The sequence below is a fragment of the Sesamum indicum genome, unplaced genomic scaffold (genome assembly GCF_000512975.1).
Source record: "Sesamum indicum cultivar Zhongzhi No. 13 unplaced genomic scaffold, S_indicum_v1.0 scaffold00256, whole genome shotgun sequence".
In the NCBI taxonomy this organism is placed as follows: domain Eukaryota; kingdom Viridiplantae; phylum Streptophyta; class Magnoliopsida; order Lamiales; family Pedaliaceae; genus Sesamum; species Sesamum indicum.
The window spans coordinates 28,386-47,951 of record NW_011628150.1 but is presented as its reverse complement, the minus strand read 5'-3'; the positions used below and the strand labels follow the sequence as shown (position 1 = coordinate 47,951).

Here is a 19,566-nt window from a genome sequence, read left to right as displayed (position 1 = left end):
TGCTTTTTTTGTTTTTTTAAATTATATATAAAATTAATTTTAATTTAATTAAAATAATATTTTATTATATAAATAATTAAGTAATTATTATATAAAAAAATATTTTATTATTAATAGAAATATATCATATTTTAATTAAATAATTATTATATAAAATAATATTTAATTCTTAAATACATATATATAATATTATATGTTAAATGTGAGAGAAGGGCAAAAATGTCAAAAAAAAATATATTTTTATAGAAAAATCGCAGTCAAAGCGCGTGTGGCCCAATTTTTGTACGGAGGGGGTTTTTTGAACTTTATTTTATATCATAGGGGGTGTATTTGCTACTTTAATTTTCATAGGGGGGTTTTTGAACATTCCTATTATCACAGGGGGGTCTGTGGATTTTTCCCCATTTTTTTCTAAAGGTTTGTTATTATTCACAATTTTATACTCATCTTCTGTTCTCAAAAATAAGAATAATGAGAAAGCTTAAACCTCCTTTTCTTTTTGTTCTTCCTTGTTTTTGTCTTCAAAATTCAGTATATGAATTTCTTTGCATAATCTTTTATGCTAATTATCACAACTTTTAACATCATTTTGAAATTCTAAAAATATCAAAAATTCCATGAGGCATTAGGTCCATGCATCAAGATCCTGCCTCCAGGAACACGCAATTTATTGCTCCGTGCCTTCTCCTTTAAAACATTGGAGGTAGCAATCTCAAGCAGCCAATAATCAAGTGGAAAATTCAACTTTTGTAACATGCAGTCATGATAGTTGGAAGAAATAGCAATACTGATCCACATTAATCTAGACAATATTCACCCATGCTATTCCCTTTCACTTAAGTGATGAAAAACAAGCCAATGTCCAAATTTATATGACCAGTATTCGCCTGGCCAACCACCACATAGTGAAAAAGGTAACTATCACTTCAAGAGGAAATGTAAGCGGCATGAACTGGAAAATGCAAGCAGTAGAGTTTTGATATAGATCAAGTGTTAACATGAACTAGATTCTATAGTCCACAGTTGTAAGGGGTGCATGGCCCTTCAACATACAAAAACTTTACATGCAACATTCTTCTGGTGGGCCGTGCAACCTACAAAACCCTAAATTGCATAGCATGCTCCTGGGCCTAATATAATCATGTACAAACAGGGCCTAGTGTATCTTGGGCTGTTTGGTTGGGAAAGATGTTCACTAGAGTAAGAACTCATACTAAGCTCATAAGTTCTGCTAGAAATATAAACTTTAATGAAAACTACAGTCCATAAACTTTCAAAACAAGAATCAAAATCCATTCAAAATCTTAAGCTTTTGATCTATTGGTCCTAAAGTTCTGATTTGATGCCAATAGGCCAAATCACAATGGCTTTATTTGGAAGCCTTCTGAGGAAGATTTTCAAAAACTTTGGTAGGTTTTGTATAAGATACGAGGTTTCTGTTGGGTAAAATATTGGGGGTATGGATTTAAATTGAAGTTAGGTTGAGCTGGCAGAAGTAATGAACAATATGATTGAAATAAAGATTTGTAGGAGGCACAAAAACATTATAGATGTTAAATCATGTCTAGTTAGTGAAGTTTTTTAATCTTTATATATTAATATTATCTTTGAATTACAGGAATAAGATATATATACGTAATGATCAGGGATATATGTAAAAGGAGTAAAAATGGGTGGAAAGAGTTCTGCTGTCCAACTTTAACCATCCTAAGCTTGGCAAACTTATGCTACCCCAAACATTTGGGGATCTTTTCACTCAATTAAAAGTTGAGAAGAAAAAGAGAACGAAATGCAGCAAATGAATTTTAGTTCCATGAATCACTAATGCTTCCCCCAAATATTTAGCGATTACTAGATTGGAAGTTGAGCAGAAAAGAAAATGAAAGGTGGTGAATGAATTTTACTTTTATGTGAGAACCAGTGAACTAACTCTTACTAAAATTCAGGAGATAATGAGTTGATACTGACTCATAACATAAATGTAACAGTGTCTTTCTAATTCAAAGATTAATTGTTTCATTGCCACAAGAAAAACAATAGGACTATGACTATCAAAAAAGTTTGAACATTAAGAGTACAGTTCAACCGATGAGTTCAACCAACTGTTACATTTATATGTCAACATATTTACCTTAAGAGCTGCCACCAACACCCAAAAATCCGATGAAAGGGAATTAACTTCAGCACAGTTATCATTAATTATCTGCTGTAAGCTTGGACCTAGTATGATAAAGAGGGAGATGTTCAGCACAACTCAAGTGATTATATTTGTTACTTTAGAAAGATATAATCGAGTAGTTTATCAATATATATGTCACAACTGTTCCTAGTTATGTGAGAAAAAGGTTGATATTCAATCACTGCATGTTCCTGCAGGAAAAGTCAGATTACTGTCCTAACCCACAAAAATGTGAAGTTCTCATTCTTCAGTATGTATATATAAAGAATTACTTTTACTATAACAAAATTTTCTTTTCCTGGAGCTATTCCGTATCAAATACTGTTCTAGTCAAGACAGAACGAAGGAACAATGGCATGTCCTGGAATTACCTTCACGCTGATCCGAACAAAACCAGTGAGGCCATAAGAACGTGCAAATATCAACATGACATTAGCATCACGGCAGATCTTATCCAGTTTCACCATTTTGTCTTCCACAAGCTGAAGAAGAAAACAAGGCATGACTTTAACTAGAAAACTTATCATCCACAGATCATAACACAAAATCATGCAGAAAGGCAAACAATGGGTAATAATATGCTGTATGGATAATGAACTTCACATAATAAAAGAGATGTTTTCTTATGGCAGGGGAGACAATTTTTTTTATCTATCACCTTGTTCTCAAAAGATGATACCGTTCAAGTTCATAAAATTTCATATTTAGCAAACCAGAATGCCAAAACAATGGCAATTGGGAAAAATTAACCCATGGACATCGAGTGAAGAGGATCAGTATCAAAGCACCATGAATGGATTTATCTTTTGTGCCTTCTCTACCTTCACATTAAATTGAATCCACACACTAATAATTAGTTTGAAGTTTTTGAGACTGTTTATTGTCTTTTTAGACTGTTTAGAACTTTCTTCCTTCTCCAAATAAACTGTTCTCGAGGAATATGAAAGACAAATGTTCAAAAAGTCCAGGCTCTCAAATTCAAGTGTTGAATAAGCTACACAGGAAAATTCAAAAGCATTCAAAACTGAACAACCGGTAACTCTTTATCCATCCTATCATGCATAATAAAGATGGTCAAATATAGAGATTAAAGGCATTCAGAAATTTAAGCCAAAAGACCTAATTCCTGCAAGCTTAAAAGCAGGCAAGACATTATTTTTTCCATCAACCTAATGTTGCATTTAACTAACTGCCACTAAACTATTGTTCAAAGACTTCAGTTCAGAGGCTTTTGAAAAGCTTGTACAGAGGCTCTCATATGCATACTCGACTGACTTGACTTAACAACAAGCAGTGGTTGAACCATATGGCTTATTTCAGAATCAACTTTCCATAAACTAACCTCTGGAAGATTCTTACTATCTCCTGAACCATATCAATAAGACACTTAACTCTAAGGTACACTCCTCTTGTCACCTAACAAGTATCAGTCAAGTTCGTATTTAGATAAGTCCGTAAAGTTTCGAGCTTACTTGAGCTAGACCAAAGAAGCAAGATGCCATAGTCCGAGATCTTATAAGTCAAATCCAGATCATTACAAGGTCTAGTCCTTGCCGTATAAAGTCAAATAATCTGGCAAATATTGATTATAAATCATAATTCCCTGCCTCCCAAAAGATCTTCACATGGTGAATCTTTTCTTCAAGTAGACCTTCTCTTAAACTACAGTTGTGCAATCTAACTTCATCTAGAAAATTGCTAGTGAAAATAAGTAACTATTAACTCCATGCCAATTCTGAGTTAGGGAAATATGGACGAGTCATGCTACCATGAGGTAACACAGTGAAAACCCACACTATATTGATTCAATATCCACTTAACGCCCAGCAAAAATTCCAATTGGAAGTGAATAACAATGCAAAGACATGCATCAAACCTGTGTAGCAAAACCAAAGTGAACTGCGCAAAGAATGATGGGTTGGACTCAATTAATGCCTCCGGATACTCCTCAATAAACTTCGCCTTGACTGCATCATTCAACTCCTGTAGAAATGCACAAACAGTTTTCGCCTTCGATTGCCCAACGCTCGATTCATCCACTACATATCAAAGTAATAGGATCAAAACATAACCCCTTAACATAAAAGACAAAAACATGCAAATACAGTGACCAACATTCAGGAAGAACAAACATAATTATACCCATGAAATTATTCCCTAGGTCCCCAAGCTCAACCTTAGAGCCATCAACAACAGTAATACTTCCAACCCCACCAAGAACTAGATTTTTCAAGGTCTCGGAGCCCGTGGGCCCGCAGTTCAACAAGCATATGCTTAATTTCTTGAGAGCTGTCTTCCCTTGCTCACCCCATATTCTGCAAAAACCAATTTTCAAGCACAAACGAAATTGTGACTGATATTATGCAGGGTGGAAATCGATGATGAGGATGTCGCAAGAAAATAATGAACAAAACATGAGTTTGCATATAGATCGCACTGGAGATCGCAGGTCGGGGAAGAAAAAAGACATCAAGAAGGTCGCCAAGTAAGATCGCAGGATCGCATGTGGCACATTGTGGCTTGATGACGTCTCAAATCGGGCCCCATAGACCCGAGTCCGACCCGTATTATCCATTGGACAGGTGTCCAAGGGAGGAATAGCTGAGTCATTGCATGGACATGCCTGAAGTTGACACTTGTCCCCTAGGAGGGTCCCATCTGCAGAAGCCTATAAATACCCTAACTCCACTCTGAGAGAAGGTACACTGTTCACCTGCACTTATATTTTAGATCGCTGGATTTTACTTTCGATCTCAACATCTGACTTAGGCATCGGAGCGTCGTCGTCAGGACGATCCCGACTAGCCTTGTGTTTTATTTCCAAATAACAGGTCCAACTCGGTGACGTAGGTGGTCGTGGTCGTTGATCAAGGTCAAACGTGATCGAGGCGGATCAGTTTGGCGCCGTCTGTGGGAACAATTCTGGATATAAAACACAACCTGAAACATGGATAGATCGGAAGGTGGTAGGCGAGCTATCGAGGAGACCCCGAAAGGGGGAAATGAAAGAATAGTACAATTGACACAAGGAGAATTGCAACGAATGATGGAGGAAGCTAGTAAGAATGCCATTCTGGCATATGAAAAAAAGGCGCAACCTGCTGAAAATGAAAATGCCCAACGGAGAATGATACGGGAAAGAGAGACCGAACGAATTTCTGAGGGGATGAGTAGGAGAGCCCCTGAAAGGAGACGCATGGCTACCCCTTCTGAAGTGGGTTCTAGTTCACAAGGTGGATGGCGGAGACGAGATCCCGCAATCTCCAAAGCGGATGTCGACAGTGTCGGCAGACAAATTCATTTGCTGGGAAAACAGATTGATGAGTTGAAACGAAAAGGAGAACTAGTAACTCAGAACAAACACTCGCCATTTTGTAATAGAATTTTGAGGGAGATTGTAAGTGCGACTTTTAAAATGCCGGACTTACCAAAATATGACGGTTTAAGGGATCCGCAGGAGCATGTGTCCGCATTTGATCTAGTGATGAACCTATACGGACAAACAGACCCAATTAAAGCAAAACTATTTGTAACCACCTTAACGGGGAAGGCGCAGGAGTGGTTCATGAGTTTGCCACCGGGTAGCATTGAATCTCACGAACAGCTGGTGCAGAAGTTCGTTTTCCATTTTGCGAGTAAAAGAAGGCAGAAGAGGTCGGCGACCTACCTATTCACTATCAGACAGAAAGAAAATGAAACCTTGAAAAACTTTATGGGTAGATTCAATAATGAGACTCTTGAGGTCCAAGATCTAAGGATTGATATGATGGTAAGCATCCTTATTCACGGGTTGAAAAAAGGACCATTCGCCTCGGCTCTTGCAAGGGACCCACCGACCAATGTTGAACAATTGATGCGCTTGGCACAAAAATACATTAACGAGGAGGAAATGAATGCAATGAAAGACGGGGAGTGGTTAGGTGCTAGAAGGACCCGCGACCATGAATTTGGTAAAGACCCGAAGCAAAGCACTGATAGCACTCGCGACCTTACCTACCGACCGAAATACCACCGATACACGCCGTTGAACACTACACGGACAAAGGCGCTGCTAACGGTGGAGAAGTCAGACATGTTGAAATGGCCTCGCCATACCAGATTTACGCCAGCTAAGAAATTTTCGGGTAAGTATTGTAAGTTTCACCGCGAGCGTGGGCATGACACAGAAAAATGTTATCAACTGAAAGATGAAATTGAGAGGCTGATAAGGCAGGGGTATTTTAAGGAGCTGGTGATGAGATGCCGCGCCGAAGAAACTGTTGCTCGTAGAAGCAAGTCGAGAAGCCCCGACAGAAGGCGGGATAAAGGAAAAGGGCCAATGAAAGAAGCTAATTTGGGAGGAAACGCGCCTGTAAAAGGCATCATTTATACCATTGTAGGAGGACCCGAAGGGGGAGATTCGAGAAGGTCGAGAAAGCGGCAGAATAGAAACGTTCAGCATGATCAGTTGATCGCGAGTATTGAGCCAGAGGAGGAGATCACATTCGGGGACAAAGATGTGGCAGGAGGAGTGAGGTCGCAAAATGATCCCATGGTGATCAAACTCGACATAGCCAATTTTACTGTCCGGAAAGTTCTGATTGATAATGGAAGTTCAGCAGATATCATCCTCTGGGATGTTCTTGTCAAAATGGGGTTAGAGAATACGAAGTTAGAACCGGTGAGGACCCCGTTAGTTGGATTTGGTGGTACTGAGATTGTCCCATTAGGAACCCTTGATTTACCCGTGTCTATGGGAGAGGAACCTCGAAGGAAAACGTTCATGATCAAATTTTTAGTTGTAGACACACCCTTTGCATATAATGTAATCCTTGGAAGACCTGGGCTGAATGCATTTCGAGCTATAGTGTCTACATACCATCTGAAAGTGAAATTTCCAACCAGAGCAGGAACAGGTGAGGTAATTTGCGACCCCGAGGAAGCGCGTAAATGTTATAACTTATCCTTGAAAAAGGGTGAAGGCACGGATAAAAGAAGAAAATTAGATGTGATTGAAGGGGGAGGCCAGATATCTGACGAGAAAATCGAAAGAATCCGGCCGGCTGAAACTCATAAAATTGTAGAGGTGATCCAGGGAGATCCCTCTAAAACTACCAGGATAGGGTCGCACTTGGGTGAGCAACTAGAAACCATGATGATATCGTTGCTAAGGAAAAATGCTGACATCTTTGCATGGAGCTCGTCGGATTTTATAGGTGTGGCACCGGAAGTAATTGTTCACAGATTAAACGTAGACCCTACCATGCGACCTGTGCAGCAGAAGAAGAGAAATTTCAGCATGGAAAAGAATCAGGTGATCAGGGAAGAGGTGGAGAGACTGCTAAACGCTGGGTACATCATGGAAGTTCAATATACAGATTGGCTGTCCAATGTTGTGGTGGTCCCCAAGCCAGGAGGGAAATGGAGAGTTTGTATCGACTTCACGGACTTGAATAAGGCATGTCCAAAAGATCCATATCCGCTTCCTCGAATTGATGCATTAGTAGATTCAACCGCCGGATATGAGTTATTCTCCATGATGGATGCCTATCAAGGCTACCATCAAATTTTTATGGCAGAAGAGGACCAGGATAAAACTTCATTTGTAACAGAAAGGGGAATATATTGTTATAAGGTGATGCCCTTTGGGCTAAAGAACGCAGGTGCCACGTATCAGCGTTTAGTGAACCGGATGTTCGAAGATCAGATCGGGAAGACTATGGAGGTTTATGTTGACGATATGTTGGTGAAGAGCTCGAGGTCGCATGATCACATAGCTTACCTTGAACAAACCTTTGCGACCCTCAGGAAATTTAGAATGAAGCTGAACCCGATGAAATGCACCTTTGGAGTGGCTGGGGGAAAATTTCTGGGTTATCTGGTCAGCGAACGTGGAATCGAGATGAATCCAGAAAAAATAGAAGCAATACTGAAGCTGAAGTCGCCAACCAACATTAAAGAGGTCCAAAAACTTACTGGTAAGCTCGCTTCTCTCAACCATTTTATTTCGAAATCATCAGATAGAAATCTTCCTTTCTTTAAAGTGTTGAGAAAAACCAAGAATTTTGAGTGGACGGAGGAATGTGAGCAAGCGTTTCAAGACTTAAAAATATACTTGCGCTCACCACCATTACTAGCAAATCCGAAGGGGAATGAGGTGTTATACGTATACTTGGCGGTCTTGGAGAATGCAGTTAGTTCGGCTTTGGTTAGAGAAGAAGGGGGAGTGCAAAGTCCGATATATTATGTAAGCAGAATGTTACATGGAGCGGAGAAAATGTATGCACAGATTGAGAAGCTGGCACTTGCGCTTATCGTAACGGCCCGCAAACTGCGACCTTACTTCCAGGGTCACCGCATTATTGTCCTAACCAATCATCCGCTCCGTAATGTGTTGGCGCGACCCGAAGCCTCAGGTAGGCTTGTGAAGTGAGCTGTAGAACTGGGGGAATTTGACATCGAATACCAAGCCCGTACGGCGTTGAAAGGACAAGTATTAGCAGACTTTATGGTCGAGTTCGTGGGCGAGCCAAAGACCGAGCCTGAGTTGAACAAATGGATGTTGCATGTGGATGGATCCTCTAATGCGGGAAACGGGGAAATTGGAATATTAATACAAGGCCCAGAAAATGTAGAGATCGAGGTCGCTACACGACTATCTTTTCCGGTCACTAATAATGAGGCTGAATATGAAGCTCTTATTGTGGGTTTAAAGCTGTCCCTAGAAGCGGGCGCGAAAGATCTGGAGGTTTTCACCGATTCACAACTTGTTGCGTTGCAAATAGAGGGGACTTATGAGACCAAGGAAGAGCGCATGATACTCTATCATACCAAAGCAAAATCCATAATGTCCAAATTTAACCAGTGTCAGGTGCATCAAATCCCAAGACATGAAAATGACAGAGCCGATTCATTGTCGAAGTTCGGAACTACTCTATCAGGAATTAAAGATCGCAAGGTCACAGTGATGATCAAGGAAACGTCCGTGATTGCCGAAGTTGTTGATGTTAATACGGCAAGCGAGAAGCCATCGTGGAAGGATGAAATTGTCCGATACTTAAAAGAGGGAATTTTACCAGATGATTCCACTGCTGCAAGGAGATTGAAAATGAGAGCACCTCGTTTCACGTTGGTTAACGAGCAACTATACAAAAGAACAGTAGAGGGGCCATTGCTAAAATGCCTTGATCCAGAGAGAGCTGAATATGTGATGAGGGAAATCCATGAAGGAAGTTGTGGAAATCACTCTGGGGGAAGGTCATTGGCCCAAAAGGTTATCAGACAAGGGTATTTTTGGCCAACCCTGGTGAAAGATACGAAAGAGTTGGTCAAGAGATGTGAAGCATGTCAGAAATTTGCAGCGCAAATCCATACACCTGCGACCCAGATGGAACCGGTTAAGGTCGCTTGTCCCTTCGATCAATGGGGGATAGATATTTTAGGACCCTTCCCCACTGCGCGATCTCAGAAGAAAGTATTATAGTAGCCGTCGAGTATTTTTCCAAATGGGTAGAAGCAGAGGCTGTGGCTAAAGTAACGGAGGGGAACATGATCGAGTTCATATGGAAGAACATCATATGTCGGTTTGGGGTCCCTAGAATCTTGATCTCAGACAATGGCACTCAATTCCAAGGAAAGAAGATCACAAGTTGGTGCAAAGAGTTAAAGATTCAGCAACACTTCACCGCAGTAGGGCATCCGCAGTTGAATGGCCAAGTCGAGGTCGTTAATAAGACCATCCTTCAGCATTTGAAAACAAGATTAAGTTCCAAAGGGTCGTGGTAGGATGAATTACTCGGAGTCTTGTGGGCATACCAAACCACACCTAGGTCCTCAACAGGTGAAACTCCTTTTTGCCTTGTATTTGGTACTGAAACTCTTATTCCTGCAGAGATAGGCGAGGAATCACATCGAGTCACTATGTATGATCCTACGACTAATCGCGAGGAGCGTTGCTTGGACTTGGAAGTGATTGAAGAGAAAAGAGAGATCGCCGTATGCCAAGTACTACACCATAAGAGCTTAATGATGAAAAATTACAACAAAAGACTAAGGCCCAGACAATTTCAGGTTGGAGACCTCGTGCTGAAGAAAGTGGAGGTATCAAAGCATGTGGAAAAGCTCGACCTAGGATGGAAAGGACCCTATAAAGTTACAGAGATCAAACGAAGGGGCACTTATCGCTTGCAAGATCTAGAAGGTCGAGATTTACCGCGACCATGGAATGTTCAAAATTTGAAGAAATTTTATGCGTAACTAGGAACCTGTGAAAGGTCATGTAATAAGGATCGTTTTTTGTACCTGAGAAAGGTCGAGCTCGAGGTTGATGAAAGCTCATGTATATTGTATCTGAAAAAGATCATTGGCACATAATATTATCATGTTCTTTTTCTCCTATCTGTCTCACTTTAATTTAGCGTTTGCTCATTTTTAATTGTGGAATCTGAGAAAGATCACAAGATCTGAAAAAGATCATTCAATCTGAGAAAGATCGTAGAATCTGCAAAAGATCACAAGATCTGAAAAAGATCATTCGATCTGAGAAAAATCTTAGAATCTGCAAAAGATCACAAGATCTGAAAAAGATCATTCGATCTGGGAAAGATCGTGGAATCTGAGAAAGATCAAAAGATCTGAAAAAGATCATTCGATCTGAGAAAGATCGTAGGATCTGCTCATTCGGTCTAGAGAAGATCGCGAGACCAGTAAACATCACAATTCGTGGGTTCGAACGGTCGCGCATATTTTAAACTCTTCATAGCTTAAATGATATTTCATTGTCGTCTAACGCAAATATTCAAGGGCAACCATTCACACAGTCTTTGAATAATTAAGAAAGTTGTTATACACTGAATTATCAAAAGTTGATAAACATAGCAAAAATTCCAAGTCATCACAGTGTATAGTCAAAATGTAATTGTCTCTCTAACTCTGTACCTATACAAAAATTTTCTAAGTATTTGCAGAGATGCAGGTCATGAGGTCACAAGATCGAGCTCATTCATCCAAGGCCTCCACCTCATCCATCAAGCTCGCAAACTTAGTGCCTTCGACTTGAGGAGATGGCTCTTCAGGGTAGGGCTGGAAGTTCTCATCCACAAAAGGGTTAAGCTTGTTCTGATCGAACCCTTCAACAAATGCCTCCAAATTATTAGCCTGAGCCTTGCATTTGTTAAAACCCTGTGTCATGTAGATGCTCGCCTTGATCTTGACCGCAGTATAAAAAACGGGGGTCTTCAAGAAATCCCGAGCTCCCTGCAACCTAGCACTGCAAACTCGATCAGCGAACTCGGCAGAGTTCAAGAAATCTTCACGTCCTTCGATACGACCTTGGACAAGACTAGCCTCTTGCCCGGCAGAAAAGCCCGACATCTGTCCTTCCTCACGTGCTTTAACGACCTCGGCAGCATGGGCTTCAGCGACCTCTTTCATCCGAGCGACCTCCGCCTCGAGGCGGGCCTTTGCCTCTTCAAGGCGCTGACGTTCCTCCGCCCATTCTTTCTCTTTTGCCCGGCAGTCATTCCGAATCTCTCGGTATTTCTCCTGGGCCTCCAAGCGGCGCTTGCGTTGAACAGTACATTTTAGGGACAATGATCGCATGAAAGCGCTAGCCTGCAAGGACGATACGTAGTGTTAGAGAAAATCAGAGTGGATGTAGAGGTCAAAGCAGTACCCTGTGCCAAGGCGTGAGTACCATGCTGCTCTAGCCGAGGATAAGGATAGGACAAGAGTGCAGCTTGGTCGCGGGGCAAACTAGTGTGCCTGTAGATCTCGTAAGATTCCTACCCAGCTTCACTGTTCAAGATAGTACTATGATCCGAGACCTTCCAATGAGGTGCCAGCCGAGCCCCAGTCAGTTCGGCAGATTTTTGAGAGTCAGTACGGTGAGCGGCAAAAGCAGATATCTCCCATTCTTCGACCTCCTTCAGAGACTTCAAATTTTCATCCTCCGCGGCTCGAGCGGCTACGAACTCCTCCTCAGATCGCCTGTGAATATGTGGCCCCCCAGGCTTAGATTTAGAGGGCGATCTATGCTTGCGCTTTCGAGGGCGGCCGGGACCTGCAGCTTCCCCCTCGACCAACGAGCCAACCATCTCGATGCTGGGGGAAGAGGTCATGAGCCTGGACTTCCTCACTGCCGATGTCAACTGGGGTCTCAGGCCTTCGCAAGTCGGCCGTAGGAGTGGCCGAGGTGTCCGGATCAGGTTGCTGAGGAGTTATGCGACCTGGAGCTTGATCTTGTGGGGGAGTAGGTTGGACTTCACCGGTAGCTCGTTCCTGGCGAGCTCGAGCACGCTTAGTCAAACGACCCAGCATGACTTTGTTCTCTGCAAAAATGACGACCTCAAAAAGTTAGCAAATAAAAAGACAAAAGGGAATCAGGAGAGAGGATAGAGAATCACCTAGTGACCCTGTGATGGGTACAAAAGCACGGGACAGGCGCGCAAGACAGAAGACCTCTTCGGTCAGCAACTTTTTTGGAAAAAAAGGGTTAGAAGTGAGACTATTTATCAAATCCCCATCTAAACCCTCTCCTTCAGTAACTGGTTCGGGCTTTTCTACAGACCACTTGAGAGTAAAAGGCCACTGTTGACCAGGGGGAGGTCGAACGAAGATGAAGCGATCCTTCCACGGACCAGTGTTAGATTTAAAGGGCTCTAGATACCTACATTGTCTACGGAAAGTGAGGTAGAAGAAACCTTTATTGGCCGACCTAGTGGAGGTAGTGAAAGAATAAATCGACCAAAAATTATCAAAGCTGGGGTCGAGATCGAAAGCTCGCATTATTATGACAAAAAGTACAATGTGACTAATGGAATTGGGAGACAGTTGCATAGGATTTAACCTTAATCCCTTAAGTATGCGAGCTACAGGGGGAGCTAGAGGTAATCACAAACCGGCCTCGAAATGGCCGATGGACAGAGTACAAAAACCTACAGGAGGGGTATGCATGCGATCAAATGATCTGGGGATCAAGACCTCAAAATCGTGTGGAATGAAGTATTTTTCCTTTATTTGGGAGATGGATTGCTTCACTTTACTAACAATACCAATCCAAGGACTGTTATCTAAAGATTGTTGGTACCTAACATACCTAGGGGTCTCATCATCAGATGGGTTGTTAGAGGGGTTCGATCTAGACTGCGACCTAGATCTAGACCTAGATCTAGCTAAAGAGGGACCCTCGAGTTCATGCAAAGGAGAAGTCGCAGAAATAGAAAAGGAAAAAGCTCGAGTTAATGGAAGACATGGTACCTTGTTGAGGTCGAGGAGGCAGGTCGCTGGGATTCTGGCAACGATCTCGAGGACGAAGCAATGGAGCAGGCGGATTTTAAAGGAAGGGGGTATATATAGACCACTGTGTGGAAAGACGCGCCCAGCGGAAACCGACGGATGGGTGACAGGTGGCGCCTCGAGGATCGTGACGTTGGTCGGATGGACAGCACATGTGGCAGTTCATTAAATGCAACGTTTCAGCTTATTGCAGCACGGCCCTTCGGTTAATGATCAAGTGACAGCACGCGCGCAAAGATCCAACCCTTGACCATCAAATTGCATCAGACACGCGACCTTGCAAGGATTTTCTTTCGATCTAGATTGAGCAAGATATACTTCTTTCCAATGTAATAAATTACATTTGAAAGAAGTGGGGAATTCTGATGAGGATGTCGCAAGAAAATAATGAACAAAACATGAGTTTGCATATAGGTCGCACTGGAGATCGCAGGTCGGGGAAGAAAAAAGGCATCAAGAAGGTCACCAAGTAAGATCGCAAGATCGCATGTGGCACATTGTGGCTTGATGACGTCTCAAATCGGGCCCCATAGACCCGAGTCCGACCCGTATTATCCATCGGACAGGTGTCCAAGGGAGGAATAGCTGAGTCATTGCATGGACATGCCTGAAGTTGACACCTGTCCCCTCGGAGGGTCCCATCTGCAGACGCCTATAAATACCCTAAGTCCACTCTGAGAGAAGGTACACTGTTCACCTGCACTTATATTTTAGATCGCTGGATTTTACTTTCGATCTCAACATCTGACTTAGGCATCGGAGCGTCGTCGTCAGGACGATCCCGACTAGCCTTGTGTTTTATTTCCAAATAACAGGTCCAACTCGGTGACGTGGGTGGTCGTGGTCGTGGTCGTTGATCAAGGTCAAACGTGATCGAGGCGGATCAATCGAGAATACTGGAAATGCAGGGGAGGCAAATGGAAACAGGGAAAAATCCACTGCAACTACCTGAGCTGACGATCGTACTTGGTTTTGGGTTCCGCCATTGGAGATTTTTGCTTGCTTGGTTGATACGCAGAAGAGTGTAAGAATCTGAGAGAGGGAAAAGAAAGAAGAGAGGGTTTAAGGGACTGTTTGGATTTCAAATAAATGAGCTTCACAAATTCAAGTATGTAGCATTCGTGTTTTTAGTAAAAAAAATTCATTTTATGGCAATTCTGTTCTTAATTTTCATTGACATGTTTGCTGATTTAATTTTTAAAAAAAATTATATTTTTTTCTGATTAATAATTATTAAAAAAATTTAATATAGGAGATAAGAATTTTGTAGTTGTAATTTAAGATAGAAATGTTATGAAAAAAAGTGAAAATATTTTTTTGAAAACACTCCCAGTTGGATCTGAGATGACTTTATATAATAAATAAAATTGATGTAATATGTAAAAAATATATGATATAAAATAAAATAATCGTAATGTCTTTCTTGAGAAGAGAAAGTAAAGTAAAAGAAGTATTCACTGACAACAGATCAAACAATAAATTTTGAATGATTTTGGGGGGTGCGGGGAAGGAATATCAAAAACATCGGCGACAGATAACATTCTTGAAAATGAAAATCATAGTTGCATAAATCTTATGGCATCAATGTTGCTAATGGATACAACTCTTAAAGTGTGATTGATACGTAGAAATAGAATGAGAATGGTGCAATCAGCATTCTCAAGTCCATTCTTACGTCTTGATTGGTGTGGTTTAGGTTTGAGAATTCTTTTACTTTTAATAAAGGATTCGTCATTTTCTTAGCCAACATGGTATTAGTTATTTCTAACATGTATTGAATGAAAGTTCTCTCCCTCTCTCTCTCTCTCTCTCTCTCTCTCTCTCTCTCTCTTTTTCTTGTATTAATTTAATATTTAATTTTAATTGTTATAAAATTTGAGTAGTTTTTGTATTTTTTATTAAGAAATAATTATGTATGCATGATAAAGAAAAAATAATATTACTTTGATATTTAATTATTTTACTAACTCGAAAAAATTCTTTCTGAATACTGAATAAATAATGATAGATGCATTGATTAAATACATTAGCCCATCTGATTGTTCGAATCATTTTTTTTCAATTTTGGCAGAGAAATATTATCTATATGTTTAATGAATCAATATATTATTTATTATGTAAATAAATAACTTATATATATTTTTCCAACAACATATGAGATGATTTATAAATTGCTTATAACCTTAAATAATTTTTGAAAATACTATTTTTATATAATTGAATTCAATATATTTTTGTAAAAAATTATTAAATAACAAATTTTTCATAACAATAATTTAATTTCATTACTAAACATTATTTTCAAATTATTAATTATATTAATGAAATTAACTAAGAACCAAGGAATGATAATTATATTACTTTTTAATTTATTACGTATACCAATCATATAAATGTTATTCAAATCCAATTCTTTATTCATCTTTACTCTATTCCTACTTAATTCAGTTCCTACGTACCTATCAATCAAGTAAACTAACAATCAATCTTCTTGAAATGTGAAAGGATAACGTTGTTATACAATTATGACATTAAAAATTATGGTAAATTGAACTTCATAGTTGTTACATGACAAGAACATCGTAAAACATGATAAAAGATTGATACATATTGGCGTTTCACATACACAACATTCGCACATCAAATAATCTTTTGGTTGGATTAGTATGATTGTTAGGATCCTTTATAACAAATTGCGGACTTGTACAAAAACATGAACAGAAAGAATAAATTGTGTAAATTACAATAAAAGGCCACGCATCAACTATTTATATTAGGACGCTTGTAGAGGAATTTACTCCTTTCCTTTTTTTTTTTTCTTGGGTTGGGGGTGTGGGGGGGGGGCCTCGGCCACGAAACCCCAACCTTCCAGAAAGGGATAGCCACCAACTCAGTGCAAGTTGAATTTGTGGCTGCTGGACCTGGATGCAATGTTGAGGTAACCTCTGCACATCAACAACAATGATCAATATGAAGCTCAACTCAAAACCATAAGAGAATTTGTACACCTACTTGATGTTGCAAAAGCATAATCGGGAAAAATATGGTACAAGATTCAAAATGCTGGGAAGTTTATCCACTTGCTCAAGGTGATCTTCGTGGTTTCCTGCTTCTTTATGTACTTGGTGATTATAAACATCGTTGGTTTTGGTAGGTCAAATGAGAGGTAAGAGACCTAACTATGAACTGTGAGGTGCTCTCCTTTCGGTAAACATGAAATTACCAGAAAAGAACAGTTCAGCAAGAAAATGAACACAAATCTAAGACAATATTACCAAAATATGATAAACTCTGCACAAAAAGACTAGAGCTTCTCAGTACCTGATACTGCATCTACAGAACCATGACATACAGATAAAAACGGTGGTAAAGGAATGGTGGGACTTGATGAAAAAAATGTCCCGGAACTTAAAAGGCATACCAAGACAAGCACAATAGAAGCAACAAACACGCTTAGATTTAACACAGCTTCTCAATCCTTGGGGCTTGGAGGCGACTTGGGGGCCTCTGAACCTGAGGGGATGGAGAGATTGGTCTCGAGCATGAAAGAAAGATCATGCGTCTGTGAAATCAGCATCTTGACATCATCATCGAGGGATTTTCCAGCAGCATCTCCGTTATTTGCACCTTGTCCAGATTCATAAGAAGGGCTGCTAGCATCACTTGAAAAACAGTTTCAAACGGAAGTATTAGGAAGTCGGACAACATTGAGGAGCACAAAAGAGCAAAGAAGAGACAGTATGGAACTTTACACTCATCAAGCACAAGAATTGATCCAGAAAGGAATATGAAGGCAAAAACAGGACAAGTTAAAAGAGGAGACTTTTGTCAGCTAAAATTTGCGAGTTTTTGTCCATGTTGCAATAAATACATTAGACATTGACAGATTCAAAGTAACTTCAAATTTCAATGTTTTCCAGATAAACCAATGATTGCACACGCATGCACACAGTTTTGGGTAGCATGAGAAGCTAAACTTAAGGGGGTCAAACCATACCAACCGAATTCCCAGTCTCACCCATTTACGGAAATTCTATGTCGTAAACTGCTGCACCAGAATTAGAGAGGAAACTCATATCTTGGCAGGTCATACAAAAAGAAATTTCAACACTTCATACCTCCATCAGAGTAATTATTAATCAGAAAGTTTACTCGGAACTTTTTCTAACAAACTGCAGAAAACATGCTAATTTCCAGCGAATTATGCTTGAGAACTTTTGTTCTCTATATCTAACATTCCAAGAGGGGGTGGACCAGGTTCACAAATTCAAGGTTTCAATTTCGGGTTTGGATACCAAGAGTTCTGGTAACTTTTTGCTATGCAAATTAAATAAAATATCATTCAGACTTAATGAAAGCTAATCAGTTGGATTTCAAGTAGAACAGTTTGCTTTTTAAGTATTTTGTTCCTCCTCCTGAGCCCCCAATACAGTTGAATAGCTAATATATAAATACCTTGATCAAGAAGATCAGCCACCATCAGAGTATGAGAAAAAGATTTAACAATAGATGTTAAGAGGCATAACAATGCAAATGATTACTCCCAGACCGGACCTACTGTGGCAGACTAGGAAGGACCATTCAATGATAACACGATATACTTTCAATCAGTGGCTTGATCTAAGAACAATGAGGTGACCCCAAAGAGCGATCAACTGCTTTACATCCTGATATACATTAGTAAAAAAATATATAAAATTATAAGGGCAAAAGAGTAATTGGATATATAGGAGGCACACCATAAGTACATAAAACCTATTGAGAAGCCCAAGCGAGCGGAATGGAACAGAACCCCCCTGGTGAACAGTCAGTTCCTCAGGAGGTAACCCCCCTAACACACCAGCAAACACCCCTCAATGGGGGACTCCCCTCGTCACATCAAAAATCTTCGGCCGTGCCCCCAACTGGAGTGCTCCCCTCGGAGGCTCCACCCCAAGAACCGATGATCCGGCTGACACAGGAGGCCTTGCTAGCCTTGATACGAGACGCGTCTACACGAGCTGCGGCTCAAGCCGTGGCCCAATTTGTGGCGCAACAACCAGTGAACCCGCCCCCTCCTTCCCCTCGTAGAAGTCGAGAACTATCATCGGCTCCCGAGGAGGAGGAGCAGAGGCGAGAGGAAGTAAATAGTCGGATTTCCAGACCCAAAGTTGCACAAAATCAAGATCAGAATCTCCATAATCGAGAATCTTTCGCCCCCCCACCAACTTGGGGAGCCGAGGATTCCCACTTGCCGTTGGGTGTGGCACCTCCAAGACGGAGCCCATTTGCCTCCAACATTCGGGCAGAGGCGCTCCCAGCTGGTCTCAAGGTGTCGAATCTGTCGGAGTATGATGGAACGGGAGACCCACAAGAACACATTGATTGGTACGATCTAAGTGGACCCGCTTACTGCAAGGTCTTCCGCACTACGCTGTCAAAACGCGCATTAGCCTGGTTCAACCAACTGCCTGCTGGAACTATTTCTAGCCTCGAGCAATTGGTTCAACGTTTCTTGCACCACTTCTCCATGAACAAAAAGGTCCCAAAAAACGGGGGCATATCTATTTACTATCCGTCAGAGGCAAGGCGAGACTCTGAGAGATTTCATGCAAAGGTTCGTAGATACAGTGCATGAGGTTCCTCATGTTAACTAAGAGTTGTTAGCTAGTATTGTCCAACAGAATCTACAACCGGGAAGATTCAAAGAGTCTATAGCAGGCAAGCCCCCTAGCGCTATGGAAGATTTACTCGTGCACTCCCAGAAATACATCCGGATTGAGGAGTCTAATGCTTTGGATCCTTCCCTTAGCGGCAAAAGGAAGGGTCGAGAAGAGGAAAAAGAGCCGAAAAAGAAAGAGGAACGCAAGCATGTGCCTCCGGCGGGGTTTGCTCACTATACCCCCTTGAATGCTCCCAGGGGGGAGATATTAATGGTGGCGGAAAAGCAAGGACTAATCAGTCAATGGCCGACAAAGATGAAAGATAACCCTAAGAGACTCAAATCCGACAAATATTGTCGTTTTCACCGAGACAGGGGACACACGACGGAGGAATGCCATCACCTGAAGAATGAGATAGAAAAATTGATCCAGCGGGGACACTTAAAGGAGTATGTCAACCACTATGCACAA

The 19,566-nt window shown here is 40.9% G+C and overlaps 1 protein-coding gene and 1 pseudogene across 1 annotated transcript in view; both read right to left on the bottom strand.

The window, feature by feature from the left end:
- The window catches only part of LOC105179972, an 18,996-nt pseudogene extending 4,462 nt beyond the window's left edge, over positions 1-14,534 (bottom strand).
- A 1,558-nt stretch (positions 14,535-16,092) lies between these two features.
- LOC110011430 overlaps positions 16,093-19,566 on the bottom strand; it is a 6,703-nt gene continuing 3,229 nt past the window's right edge. The window contains exon 2 of the mRNA XM_020691504.1: positions 16,093-17,115. Within this exon, the coding sequence (XP_020547163.1) occupies positions 16,926-17,115 (190 nt within the window). The 3' untranslated portion in view covers positions 16,093-16,925. The remainder of the gene's footprint in view (positions 17,116-19,566) is intronic.